Below are 14,844 nucleotides of genomic sequence, written 5' to 3'. Positions count from 1 at the left end.
TATAAGCTTTTGTGCAATATGTTTATTTGTATATGCATATGAAGCATATTTAATAGTTTTGCTCATATATTCAAAGTATATTTTTAACTGATGAAAACCTAAGAATTGGATGTTTACATCAATCTCATAGTAGTCTTATTTTAATTTGAGTCATTTTGCAGTTTTTATACGGTTAAATAGCATATAAATTACGTAATTCACGTAGATATATCAATATTACGTTCAACATTTCGTTTAAAATGTCAGATTTCCTGCAAATACATTAGAATTTACAAAAGGAATTTCACTACTAATTGCCTACTTTGCGTACTTTTCTACTACCATTTTCGAAACAAGGGATTGCATTCTTGCCCTTTCTCTGTCCTTCGTAAATGCAACCTTTTGTAAGCGAGTGTCAAACCGCAGCTGTCAATAATTATTTAACCTTGTATTATTGAATCATGAACTTTAATTAAATTTGTTATTTATTTATTTAAGTGAGTAAAAAGTGGTTGTAAAACCGACTTTGCCAGCGAAAGCTTTCATTTGTGATGAGAGCTTTTGAAAGCTTTGGCACTCTGTGTTGTAAAAGCAGGGCTGGTATACAAGTGAGCAGCAGATACACAAAATTGTGGTGTGTGTATATTGATCACTGATTAAACGTGTAACATTTCTGAGTATGGTTATTCTGATTTAGTTTTTATTTAAGTGAAGAGCATAGGTCACTTAAATCAAAACTAAAAACAAATTAAAATGGATTGGTGAAACCAAAAATTCGAAATTTAAAGTAATTTTAACTTAAATGAATCTGGTGAAACGCAGCCTTAGTCTTTCAAAGTTTTTGCGTAGTTGAAAAAATCAATTTAAGCCATGAGGAAATATAGATGAAGTTTGAAAAAATATGTAATTTTGTTTCTTTTTTTGCAATACCACACTCAAACGAAGCACCGGAGAGGATTTTCAGTATAAAGTTTGCTTCCTGGCGCAAAGAGAGGAACTGACTTATAATCAAAATTTTTGAAAGTGAGCTTAAAATTAAAAGTAATGTTAAAATGAAATGTAAAGAATTCTTTGACTATTTAAACACTGAAGATGGAACTGTAGCGCGTTTCTGTAAGAAATCGACAAAATTCTCGATTATAGTGACGTCATATCGATTCGATCCAAGTTTGTCGATTGGCGGAGAAAAAGTGTTTCCGTAAGCATTAATCGACAAAATGTGGAACAGTGAGAGAAATGATATGCCAATCGACAAGGAATGTGTGAAATCGAATTGAAAGTTATTTGTCAAAACATTTTGAAAAGTAAGCATGAAAACAAAAATGTGTATACAAAAAATTGTATATTGATAAATATTTATTTTCAGCTATGAGTTTGTTGGTAGCTACACTCGCGATACAACAGGACCGCAGAAATATGCTGCGAATGCGACGGCGGTATTTGAGGGACTCCACAGATCCATTCAGCATTCCAGAGGCGCGCTTTATAGAGTTGTTTTGCTTCAGCAGGGCAGCAGTCAGGGAACTTCTTGTAGAAATGGAGCCTTTAATGGATACAGCAGTAAGGAATACGTTCATTCCAAACTCCATTAGACTGTGTGTAGCACTCCACTATTATGCTACAGGATCGTACCTTAGAGACGACGGTCAGGATTTCGTTTGCGCCATAAGTAAGACCATGGTAAGCCGCATACTACATCAAGTCACAAAAATTTTGCAAAACTACTTGGCGCAACGATATATTATACTCCCAACAACATTGGAGCAGCAGAATATAGTAAAACAACGGTAGGTGAATTATTTCAAATTTAACGACTCGTGGTTATTCATTTCATTTGTTGTTTATTTACAGTTTTTTTAATGCAACTAGATTTCCCGGCGTCTTAGGAGCGATTGATTGCACTCACGTCAAAATTAAGAAGCCATCAAGTGATGTAGAATACTGCTACATTAATCGGAAAGGATACTTTTCCAAGAATGTGCAATTGGTGTGCGATTTCGATTTAAATATCCTGGGGTGCTTCGCAAGGTATGGGGGAAGTACGCACGATGCTTATATTTGGGAAAGCAGTATAATAAAATCCCATATGCTAAATGCTTACACTGCAAATGGCTCTACTGGATGGTTGCTTGGAGATTCTGGGTATCCATTGCAGCCGTGGCTAATGACTCCATTCAGAAATGTTGAGCATGCCAGCCAACAGCGCTACAATGATAGCCACGCACGTGCACGAAACTGTGTAGAACGCCTTAATGGAGTTCTAAAAAAGGTATTTGCTTGCCTTTCACAAGACCGGGGGCTAATGGAGGATCCCTCATTTGCTGGGTCTATAATTACTGCATGCTGTACACTACATAATATTCGAAAGAGATTTAATCTTCCGCTTCCTGAAGTAGATCCACCTGCTGATCTATCTGACAATCAATCGTCTGGGGACAATGTCGAATTAGTACACGTTTTAAATGAAGGAAGAGCTGTTCGAAATATTATTACAAGAAATCACTTTTATAATTAGCCAATGTTATAAAAAATTTAAGTAAAGGTGATTTTTTATTGATCAGAAAAATTTTGGTTCATTTTTAAGATTTAATCGAAAATTTTTCGTTTTTTGTTCGCATGGAATTTTATTTTGAAATTCGGTGAGTTAGTTAGGAGTGTTTAAAGAGGCATATTCCTAAGAAATTAATTAAAAACGATTTGGTTGGTTTGTTGATTTTTTTTAATATAGCGCAAATTTGAAACTTGGATTTATAGTGTTTTTGTTAAAGAATAAACTACAGTGCCGCACTAAATTATTAGCATAAAAAGTTTTTCACAATGTTTGCAAAATTTTTTTTTTTTTTGCTTTAACTTTTTCCACTAGGGTTTTATAACATAAAAATTAAATCTCTAAATTTTGTGAAAAAGTCAGGGAAATTCAATAACTTAGCAAACAACTTTGCAACTTTTTAATCAGACTTTTAGAAAATTCTGGATATGCAGATTTATAGCCCATTCCATTTTAGTACAACAAAAAATAAGTTTGAAGTTGCTAAAAGTCGTGTTAATTTTTAGCAACTTTTTCACGCAGTTTCATCCATACAAAGTTCGTTCAACAGTTTTTTTTTATGTATGCAAGAAAAAATTGCCAAAAATCAACGCGTTTTTTTAACAACTTCAAACTTGCATTTCGTAATACTAAAATTGAATGGGTTATAAAACTGCATACTTAGAACTTGAATGAAAAATCTGATTAAAAAGTTTCAAACTTGTAGGCAAATTTATTGAATTTTCTTGAGATTTCCACAAAGTTTCGAGATTTTATTTTTATGTTCTTTGTTGCAATATGAACTATATTTTGTTAAACTTAGCGGAAAAAAATTAAGGTAAAAATTGTTCCACGCATTGTGAAAAATTATCCGTACTAATAATTTAGTGTGTCACTGTGTACTGTGTGTGTGTGTGTGTGTAATAAAAAATAATAAATACTAATACCTATTATGCACTTCAAAGGTATAGAGAATATTTTAAAAAGTAAATTTGCGATTTCACAGCTTCAGTGTGCTAAAAATATATAGAAAGATGTAGGAAAAATAAAGAAATATTAATGCGATACAATATTACAAAAAGCTGTTATCGTTAAATTTTACCTGTCATAGCTTCTAAAAGAGCTTTTAATGTATCATGAATGCCCTTTAAGGCATCCATATGCTCCTTGTGCTGCCTCTCCAACAAATTCTTCAATTGTTGGTGTTGGGCTTCAATTAGAACACTAGCTTCTTCCACGCAACTTTGGCTGCTGCGCGTTTTGTTTGGCTTATTGGATACAACTTCAAACCCCTGACCCGGTGGAAACTCGACTACTTCCTCCTCATCAAACACGTCGAGGTCAACCATGTCTACCTCCGGCAAATCAACACTTTTAGCCGTTGACTGTACATATCAAACGTAACACTACATTTCATAATCAACTCGACTTTTAATTTTGAGAAATGTTACTTACTGCCAAACCGATTTCGGGAGTGAGTCCATCCCCATCCACCATGTCTCTTGAAAAAAATTCCAAAACTTCAGTGTCCATAGCGTCCAAGNGTTCCAAAACTACAGTGTCCATAGCGTCCAAGGGTTTTGGACCATCCTGCAACGGTAGATTGCCAGTGCGTCTGGCGAACGCTCTGTGGGAATTATTTAGTTTTTTCACAGACGATTTCCAATCAATCCAACACTAAAAGAAAAACAATACACATAAAAAAAACGTCAAAAAAGTTTTTTGTTATTAACTTTTAAATGGTTGATATAATTAACCTAAACTAAATTTAAATTCTATACGCCCTATTAAGTTTCGGTTTTACCTTTTTCCACTGGTTAGAGGTTTTATGGGACCCTCCTAATGCGTTCAGCTCGTCAGCAACCGCAGCCCATACTTCTGCATGCTCTTTTCTGGCGTTTGGTGTCGTAAACTGGCCCTTACCAACGCAGCGATGCTGTTGCATTAGCTGGAGCAACCGATTTTTTTGACCTTTGGTAACCCGGCCCGACATATTCCTCTGTAACAAATATACATGTGTATTTATTTAAATATTCATAAGTATACAAAATATTAACAAATATATAAGTACTTACGCTGGCTTTAGATCCAATGTCTTCCATTTTAAATTCAAATAAACGAAATATGTACATACACACATCAAAATACAGTTGTCACCAGCTCAAAGGCAAGTGAGAATAATAATCGACAATACTTCGTTTCATTTGGTTACAGAAACACATTCAATCGAGTATTCCTACTGAAATGGAATGAAACACGTCAGTCGAAAATCCAGCGTTGTCGACCAATTCGACTCATTTTCTTATAGAAACATAACAAGTGAGAATGACGTCAAATTACATCAAATCGACTATTTCAATCGAGAACATTGATCGAGACGAGTTACAGAAACGCGCTACTGATCTTATTATTGCTATTCAAAAATGTAATAAATATATAAGAATTTATTGTATTATGTGTGCACTTATGTTAAAATTAATAACACTTTTATTATCTGGCGTTTTAAAGTATTATCTGTTGCTTACATTCATAATTTTGCTTTGAATGAAAATGTACTGAAAAGTACTGATTTTTTAGCATGAAAAAGTCTAACGTACGGATTTCGCGCATAAAAAATCTGGCAACCCTATCCTTGCTACCTTGTAAGCAGCAAATGAAGGAAGAAGAAAAATGAAATATGAAATCCCTTACAATATTATCCGCCTTCTTCTCTCGCACAGTGAAACATATATATAGCTTTATAAAATAATATCCATGTAAAAATATCAATAAAAAATCGAATAAAAAGCTCAAAATTGTTAAGGAACTTTGTCGAATTTTCTTAACTTTTGTACAAGGGTTGAAGTTTGGACTTGCATGGTTTTTGATAGATAACGAGCTATTTTTTCATAAAAAAAGAACAAGTAATTTTTAAACAAACAACACAAGTGACTTCAAACCGGTAATTTCTTCATGATCCAATGATGGGATCTAAACCAAATTAGTATGTGGCCACCCTTGAGGTACCACCTTTCCGATAAAAAGGAATTATCGAAATCAGTTCAAGTGGTCCAAAGTTATGCGGTAACTTATATACATAAAAAAATATTCGCAGGAATTGATAAACTTTTCCTGTTTTTAAGTCGGTCAAAACTTGCAAAATGTCGCGACCCTATTTATATTTTCGCCAGTGTATATATACAGCGTGGCGACGAAGAACTGTTACCCCGGGTTTTTGTGAAATAAAAAGGTCCTTTATAGATTTGCGAAAAAAGTATTTTATTGGTAAATTTCCACAGATTATACTTTAGTGGTATTAATAAGTTTTTAAATTTTAATCCTTATTTACATTTGCCAGCAGTGTAAACTTTGAGAGAAAAGTTCATTTGGCACGCAGGTCTTCGTCAGTTAATTTATTCCTTATCTTCTGTAACCATAGGTAAATTTTCTCCATTTTGAGTTCCTTATACTCCCCTTTTTGTCCAGCATAAGGCCTCATACTTAAAAATCGAATAGACTCGGATCTGGTGACTAGGACGGCCATTCATTGGACCAACCTTATACAGTTTTTTCTTTTTTGTATTTTTTTGTACAAAGCCTAAGAAAAAATACACCTGAAAAAGACCTGCGTGCGAAATGAACTTTTCTCTCAAAGTTTAAACTGCTGGCAAATGTAAGTAGGGATTAAAATTTAAAAACTAATTGATACCACTAAAGTAAAATCTGTGAAAATTAACAATAAAATACTTTTTTCGCAAAATCTTTAAAGGACCCTTTTATTTCTAAAAAAACCGGGGTAACAGTTATTCGTCGCCACGCTGTACATATGTAAACTGTGCTACACAATTTTTGATGACACGAGGCAATATTCATTTTAAGTTTAAGTTGTTATAAAAAGGACTTTATAACTTGAAATTGGTAATCTTTTCAACCAACATAATAAGGGCTATTTACAGCCGTAAAGCCAATATCAGTTTTCTTTTAAGGTATTTTTAAATGAAGATTTTTTGGGATCGAAACGATTGTTAAGCTTTAAAATCTTATTTTGAAGATTTTTTTGGAAAAAAAATTAAGANTTATATACATAAAAAAATATTCGCAGGAATTGATAAACTTTTCCTGTTTTTAAGTCGGTCAAAACTTGCAAAATGTCGCGACCCTATTTATATTTTCGCCAGTGTATATATACAGCGTGGCGACGAAGAACTGTTACCCCGGGTTTTTGTGAAATAAAAAGGTCCTTTATAGATTTGCGAAAAAAGTATTTTATTGGTAAATTTCCACAGATTATACTTTAGTGGTATTAATAAGTTTTTAAATTTTAATCCTTATTTACATTTGCCAGCAGTGTAAACTTTGAGAGAAAAGTTCATTTGGCACGCAGGTCTTCGTCAGTTAATTTATTCCTTATCTTCTGTAACCATAGGTAAATTTTCTCCATTTTGAGTTCCTTATACTCCCCTTTTTGTCCAGCATAAGGCCTCATACTTAAAAATCGAATAGACTCGGATCTGGTGACTAGGACGGCCATTCATTGGACCAACCTTATACAGTTTTTTCTTTTTTGTATTTTTTTGTACAAAGCCTAAGAAAAAATACACCTGAAAAAGACCTGCGTGCGAAATGAACTTTTCTCTCAAAGTTTAAACTGCTGGCAAATGTAAGTAGGGATTAAAATTTAAAAACTAATTGATACCACTAAAGTAAAATCTGTGAAAATTAACAATAAAATACTTTTTTCGCAAAATCTTTAAAGGACCCTTTTATTTCTAAAAAAACCGGGGTAACAGTTATTCGTCGCCACGCTGTACATATGTAAACTGTGCTACACAATTTTTGATGACACGAGGCAATATTCATTTTAAGTTTAAGTTGTTATAAAAAGGACTTTATAACTTGAAATTGGTAATCTTTTCAACCAACATAATAAGGGCTATTTACAGCCGTAAAGCCAATATCAGTTTTCTTTTAAGGTATTTTTAAATGAAGATTTTTTGGGATCGAAAAGATTTTTTTTAGCTTTAAAATCTTAATTTGAATATTTTTTTGGAAAAAATTAAGATTTTTGGGGGACTTCCTCTGGCAACACTGAAGGCAACATTTTTTGTAGAAACGCCACAACAAATTTTACGATCTTCACAGTTGGTAAACGAATCTTCGGCTGTATAAAACAGGCCTTGATGACAATAAGGCGTACACCGCGACGATGAAGACACGAACGCCATGGTTCGTAATTTCATAAAAATTACCAAAAGCAGGTTAGAGTGATATTTGCACTGATGCATCGAATTTTCTCCAATGAGCTAGTTTATTCAGTGCAGGATAATTAATTGCCCTGCAGCCAAAAATGTTTCCAATATACTTATACGCTTTGTGGTCGTGAGCTAGTGAGAATACGTGCTTGTTTATTGCACATTATTACTAAAATTTTTTTTTTTTATTATTACATCTCAGAATACGTGCTAAAACAATCATCAAATATTAAACATGCTTATACATACTCTATACAGACATACATACTCATTCCACATACTCAGTGAGAAACATTATTGAAATTGTATTAATGCTCCGTAAATATTAATTAAATTATCTAATAACCTCCTGTTTTCAAATACTTCATCCATGTGATTTCCCCTTCACCTTATATATACCCAATATGTCCACATGTATGTACATACATACATATGTATGTATGTGCATACCTGTAGGGTATCCCTGCAGGAAAAGCTATGGACTGTTGTGAGTTTCATATTTCATATTTATTTATTAAGTCTATGGTTGCAAAACCTTACAGACTAGAGGTACAAAATGACTTAGAAATAATCATTAAAGATACGATTAAAAGTAACTAGATCCCAGCTTAGATAAAAAAGAGATCTAGGATGGGCGAAATCAAGATCAAGACTATTAAAAATTCTATTAAGTTCATTAAGAGACCTACCATGCATACCACAATGTCATAGATAAACATGAGTGAGTGAATTATACGCCTTGAGGCAAGTGATTTCAAATTTATTGAGTTGAGTTGAGCATTTATATACATATATTATTATTATTATTTTTATTATTATTATTATTATTATTATTATTATTATTATTATTATAGGCCATATCTCCGTAACCTCTAAAGTGATCTATTGTGTGCGGCCCCTCGCCCTATGTGGGAAGGCTTTTAATGTAGCCTACACTCAGAAAAAGCATTTCCTTAAAACAAGAAACCAGTTTCTTTATATTAGAGTTACTGTTTTTTCCTTAGTATTACGGTAAATTTACTCAATTTGAGAAGTTTCTCCTTAATTCAGGTTCATGCTAAAAATAGTGCGTCATTAATTTGAGGAATTAAATTTACTCAATATAGGTAATAATTTTGTCAGTGCTTTTAAGACAAAGTTAATTGCTTTCCTGGCAAATATCGTCGCATAAAGACTACGGTTCTGGTTCTGAGATCGCAGGTTCGAGTCGGTTGGAGGTGGTTGGAGTATGGTAAGTCAATTATTTCAATTTAAATTTAAATTACAAGTTGTAAAACTAATTTCATATATGGTAAAACCTTAATCATCAAATACCATAAAATATAAATGAGATATTTTTTTTAAATACAATTTGAAAAATTACAATAAAACAAAAAATTAAAAAAAAAAGTTACCAGCTCTGGGTCTCGAGCTTTGCATCTTTCGACTAGCACTCCAGAGCTTTGCTCTGTCGCCCATTGCGACTGTTTGAACGCCGCGAGCTAAATGGCATACATATTTATTCCTTTCACGGCAAGTTAATTCTTCCTAAGAATAAAGAAAATAGTACTGAAAACTAATGAATTGTGTGTTCCTTAAACGGAGTCAAATCGTTTACTCTTATAAAAGTAGCCATGTCTTTGGAGCCATTTCAAGGTTATATTTCCTTAGAGTAATATACTTTTTTCTTAGCATCAAGGAATATTTTTTCTGGGTGTAGCCTTAGTCCACAATGCTAAGCAAGCATAGATTACTTTTGGCTTTACGAGAGAGTGTTGAATCACTAATAGGTCATTTTGGGAGTAAGGTTTAGGGTTGCCAATCATACTATAACATATAGTATTGCACTATTTTTTCGGTCGGCGTAGTCTATACTATTGGAAAAAATATATAATGCAAAAATACCATATTTCTTCAGCTATAAATATAAATATGTTTCACTACCTTTATACAGAAATAACAATATTAAATGAAATATTCTTTAAAGTAAAAGGTCGTAGTGAATTTGTAATCAAGTATGGTAAAATATTTTTAAAAATACTGAAATGAATTACTAAATTGGCTTAAATTATATCAGTCCTTTTCTCTATTCCTGCAACTTCTGCAATCACAGAAAGAATTTTTTCTATTATGAATGTGAAATGGTGAGATTAGAGAATATGCTGGCAACGCTAGTAAGGTCCCATGTTCTACCAAAAAGAGGTGAACAGGCAAAGAAGGCCTTCATCGCTTTGTTGATATCAATGAAAAAATTTGCATTCCAGTTGAGTGTTTTGTCAAGATATGTAGCTTTACCGGAAAATTGTAGTCCTGTGTCGCTCAAAGTGAGTTTAATAGTAGATAACTTTTTCCTTCGAGTAAATGGAAAAATAATAGTCTTTGCAGAATTAATAATTAGTTCTTTATCTTCACACAATTTTTGTATGATCCGTAGGGCTTGTTGTATGCGTTTGGTGATAGTTTCGTCATATATGTAGCTCTGTTATGCAGATTATCAGATCATCTGCCTAGCCTTGCGTTTCAAAAGCTTGGCTGTTTAGTGTGAAAAGGGTTCGTCTATAGCTGTAGTCCACAAAATTGGACGGAGTGCATCCTCTGGGGGCATCCCCTTGTGGATGTTATCGATTCTATCGTGCCTCCTAATTCCATACTGATGTTTCGTGCTCTTAACATCGATCGATTTATGATTGGGCTTACACGCTGGGTTAGCAAGGCATCTTTTACTGCCTTATATGATGCGTTATCAAAAGCCAATGAAATATCAATGAAGGAGCAAAGGGGTATATTTTTAGACTTCAGGGATTTCTCAATTTTTGAAGTGTGGCTACGAATGTCAGTCTCCGCGGATTTGCCTCGTTGATAGGCAAACTGGTTCTTGTTCAGAGGCCGTTACTTTAGGTTGACTTTTCTGATATACTGATCCAGTGTTTTCTCCATTTCTTCGTAGGAGAAAGGAACTAAGACTAATTGGTCGGTAAGATGACGGTAATTGTTCCGGCTTACCCATTTGGGGTAGAAACACGACCTTAATCTAAGACCATCTGCTGGAAATGTAACCCAGCAAGAGCAAAGCTCTATAGAGTTTAGAGAGGACGGGGGCTATGTGTACAAAACCGCGTGTCGTGGTTCTGCAAAACCTCGTAACTGACTTTTGTGCCAAAAAAGATATTTTCTCACCGGAAGCTACTGGAATTAAGCCCTTATCCATTCGTACTAAAATATCGGTACTTAGATATAAGAAGAAGAGATAATTAGGGATAAAAGAGAGAATCGTTTTGAAATAAGACAAGGTTTACTCTCTCCTATAAAATTAAGGCAACGTCACATACGAGGTTTTGCATTTTCTTGATACGCGGTTTTGTACTTTAAACGACGATGTACATACATATGTTCATATGCATATTGGTGCTTGGAAAAGTTAACGTTCGTTCTGTTTTTCAACTCTACCGATATTTTTGTATCCGTATACAAATAATATGTACAACTACAAGACCTGATAAAGTCGTTCAGTTATATGGGTATATCGCTACAACTTTTGATTTTGGTGATTATGCATAGTATCTTAGGTACATGGTCAAAACCTCTATATCTGTTGGGTATTTTTCAAAAGAAAATATTTGTATGATAATAAGAGTTACTGTAGTGTTTTGTCCGACCTGAAACAATACCCGCTCGTTGTAATCCTAAAACTAGCTAAAACACCAGTGAGTCAAAGCGATGATTGCGCATGGTTTTTTTTCTTTTGCACGGTGTATTTCCTTTACTGAATGTGTTTAGACGCTGATAAATTTTTTCAGATAATCTTAAGTCAATAAAATTTATAAAAATAGGGTTGCCAATTCATAGATTAGATTAATAAAAATATATAAAGTAGTAATTCTGGATTATTAAAATTTAACTAAGTTTTCCTTTTATCCACGTAACTTTTGTACCGTTTGATTTTTGAAAATGGCATTGAAGTACTATATTCTATATAACATACATACAGAAATTTAGTATCTGAAAGAAAACTCAAGAAAAAAAAAGATTATTCCGCTTGCACACTTATTTATCGATAAGTGAATGGTGTTTTATGCTAAAAAATAATTGTTCGACACCTGTATGTGTTCATAAATTGGTTTTAAGGCGAAAGTTATCAAAGGTCAAAATTTTAGGCAGCTACACAGGAATACGATCAAAAGTTGTTTTGACCCGACCAGGTGTCTTATATGTATTTACTTGGTATCCGAGGCTTTTTGGGTCCGCTGATTACGAATAAGAAGTCAGATGTTCAAAATTCAAAATTATGGATCCAATTTAGTTTTTAATTCTTATAAGATTTGGTACCTTTGCTCGCTATATTGGATCTGGAATTTTGAGCTTTGAAAATTTGACTTCATATTCGTAATCAGCCACTTCAAGAACCAAGATAAAAATAAATTTAAAAATTTTCTCACATAAAGTTCGTTATGTTTTTTGAGGCTAAAAAAATCTGACGTCATGGACGGCTGATTCGTGTTCAGCGACCCCAAAAAACATATTGAACACCTAGTTTGGTCAAGAGAGTTTTTTTATTATAAGGTGAAATCGGTTAGTTGAGTGTGCCACAACTTTTTTTTTGTAAATGTCGAAAATCAAGAGCTCTACAGATATGCCCATATACAAGTTATACTTCTTAATACTGCGTGCGTAAATTTCACAGGAGACATAATTTTCAACATCTTATTGATTTCTAAACATACTTAGTGAAAAATATCTCTATGTTTGTTATTTACACACAGTTATACGCAGCAGGTTTTTAATGAGAAGCTCTTTTAGGGCTGTAGCTGAGTGCGCAGAAATGCTTGCTGTCAGAGGCAACATGTTTAAATGATAATGAAAATTGCTGTGTCTCCGAGCTATGAAAAAGGATCTGTGAAGTGCAGAACATAAGCGTATTCAAACGAAAAAATTCGGCAAAAAAAAGTTTGTTTAAAGTATCAAAAGTGAGGATAATATCACCAAATCACTGTTGAAAATATTAATGAGGCAATGGCCTCATCAAAAAAAAATCACTTTTATTACTTTCCAAATTTGAATTTGGTAATATTAACCAATTCTTGGTAGATTTTTTTCTCAGTGTTATGATGGTACATATATATTCTAGGTTTAGAGGAGGACGAGGATGAATGTGTGTATATACACTAGGGTGGTCCAAAATAAGTAAAATCGGATTTTTAATGCTCTCACCCCTAGGATTGTTCTATATTGAAAAAAGTATACCCCTATTTTTTTATTTTGAAATCATAAAATATTTAGAGGTCGCTGAAAGCGCCTAAAGTTTTCCATGTATTTTATATGGGAAACAAATAACTTTTCGTGGAAATGGTGTGGAATTCTTGAAAATTAATATTTTTCGATCAGAAAACTCTGGTTCTCTCCAGGAGACTTCCAATAACAATACCCAATTGTTTATTTGACCATTTTTTAATATTAAAGATATTTTATTTATCCCCCATTGCATTTCATGGCATTTTCTAGGGATTTTGGAGGAACTCTAATATATAGTTACTACGAAAAAATGGTTAAAAAAATAATTGGGTATTTTTACTGCGAATCTCCTGAAGGGAAACAGAGTTTTTCGGTCGAAAAATATTGATTTTCAAGAATTCTATACCATTTCTACGAAAAGTTGTTTTTCCCCATATAAAATACATGGAAAATTTTGAATGTAAACCCAAATTATTTATTCAAGGTAAAAATTGGTGGGTAGACACTGAGGCAAATCGTTTCTGGGGATGCATCAAGCACGTTGAGGTGCCACAATCTTATTATTTCAATATATTCGGAAATTTGATGCTTGAGAAGTGCACACAATCTGTTATCATATGCAAAGGGTGTAGTCCTTTAGGAACTTGGTGTTTGTCGCCTAAACATGACTTATTGAGAACTTGACAACGACGAAACAATATTTATATTCGAAGTCAAAGTTTTTGGCGCAGTATTTAAAACAATTGTCATGCGGAAAGGTTTGTCAATGGTGTGAGAATAGGGCCTTTAGTCACAGATTTGAAGGTAAAATTCAACTTTTATTTGAGCAAATTGGTTGTTTTGTAGAAGTGTGGTGAAGACTGCTGCCACTGTAACATTAAGGTTCTAAGTATGTAAATGCAATACAAAATACAATTTTTTTTCAGTTAGTGCAAATAGATTTTTGTAGGGCTGTAAACCGCTTCCAAAATCCATGCGGTTCGGTTCTGTTGTTAGAACCACTTGGAAAAAACTTTTACCGATACAAGAACCGGTTCGTAAGTATCTCCGAACTGCGGTTCGGTTCGAAGTGATGCAAATATCGAAAAATATGACAAATGCTATACATGGTAGGCATGGACGTACGCAGGTACGAGCTGGAGGATGCGCAAGCCCCCCTAAATTCCAAAGTTTCATTGTAAGTTTCTTTCTATGATTTCATAATCAATTTCCAATTCAAAAAATGTATGCAATAAATTAAAACTTTGGGTGTCTTCACATCCATTTCGGTAGTTTTGGTAAACTGCTGGTTATTCCTCGATAATTTTATCAACTGCGAACGTCCTTTTCAGCTTACTTTTGTTAGTCTGATAAACAGTCATTTACTTAAAGAAAAGGTAAAATAATTATTATCTTTTAATATTTTATCTTAGTTTGTACTTGAATTTAGGTTTAGATATGCTTAGCGTTCACAGAGGTTTTGTAGAAAAAACAAAAAGGAGACTATTGTATAAATAAATAAGAAAGTTTTTAGCAAAAAACAAAACCGACTTCAATTCTCATGTAAAACTTTAAGATTAGTGTTAATTTCTTCATGATCCAACAATCGGATTTAAACCAAATTAGGACGGGAAAGATTTATCGAAATCGGTTATGTGGTAACATACATAATCCGACGAATAGATATCCACCTCCTTTTTTGAGGTCGGCTAAAAATAATGACAAAATTACGATTTTGCTGTAAAGGCGAAGTCGCATTTCAAAATATTTTAACCCTTCAATAAGTTCATAATAAACTTTATACTGTGTCTCCAGTGAGAGATTTACCTGTTAAGATTTAATAAATGCCGTTGCTAAATCACAATCGTCTCCATTGCCACAACGAGATATATTTGACGTTCAGATTTTTAAATATTTGAC

General features: G+C 33.3%; 2 protein-coding genes across 2 annotated transcripts; one reads left to right on the top strand and one right to left on the bottom strand.

Moving 5' to 3' along the window:
• Positions 1-1,515: 1,515 nt before the first annotated feature.
• LOC108360718 (putative nuclease HARBI1) lies at positions 1,516-2,494 on the top strand. The gene is made up of 3 exons (XM_017613129.1): positions 1,516-1,539; positions 1,604-1,766; positions 1,831-2,494. Exons 2-3 carry the CDS (start codon positions 1,657-1,659, stop codon positions 2,492-2,494), a joined length of 774 nt encoding a protein of 257 aa, XP_017468618.1. The 5' UTR covers positions 1,516-1,539; positions 1,604-1,656.
• A 1,057-nt stretch (positions 2,495-3,551) lies between these two features.
• On the bottom strand, positions 3,552-4,608 carry LOC108360717 (uncharacterized). The gene is made up of 4 exons (XM_017613128.1): positions 4,582-4,608; positions 4,383-4,505; positions 3,962-4,183; positions 3,552-3,891 (listed from the first exon to the last, which is right to left on the bottom strand). Exons 1-4 carry the CDS (start codon positions 4,606-4,608, stop codon positions 3,598-3,600), a joined length of 666 nt encoding a protein of 221 aa, XP_017468617.1. The 3' UTR covers positions 3,552-3,597.
• Between the last annotated feature and the right edge of the window lie 10,236 nt (positions 4,609-14,844).

This window comes from Rhagoletis zephyria, unplaced genomic scaffold (assembly GCF_001687245.7).
Source record: "Rhagoletis zephyria isolate East Lansing unplaced genomic scaffold, Rhagoletis_zephyria_1.1 Rzeph_scaffold_00614, whole genome shotgun sequence".
In the NCBI taxonomy this organism is placed as follows: Eukaryota; Metazoa; Arthropoda; class Insecta; order Diptera; family Tephritidae; genus Rhagoletis; species Rhagoletis zephyria.
This window is presented reverse-complemented; position numbering and strand designations above follow the sequence as displayed.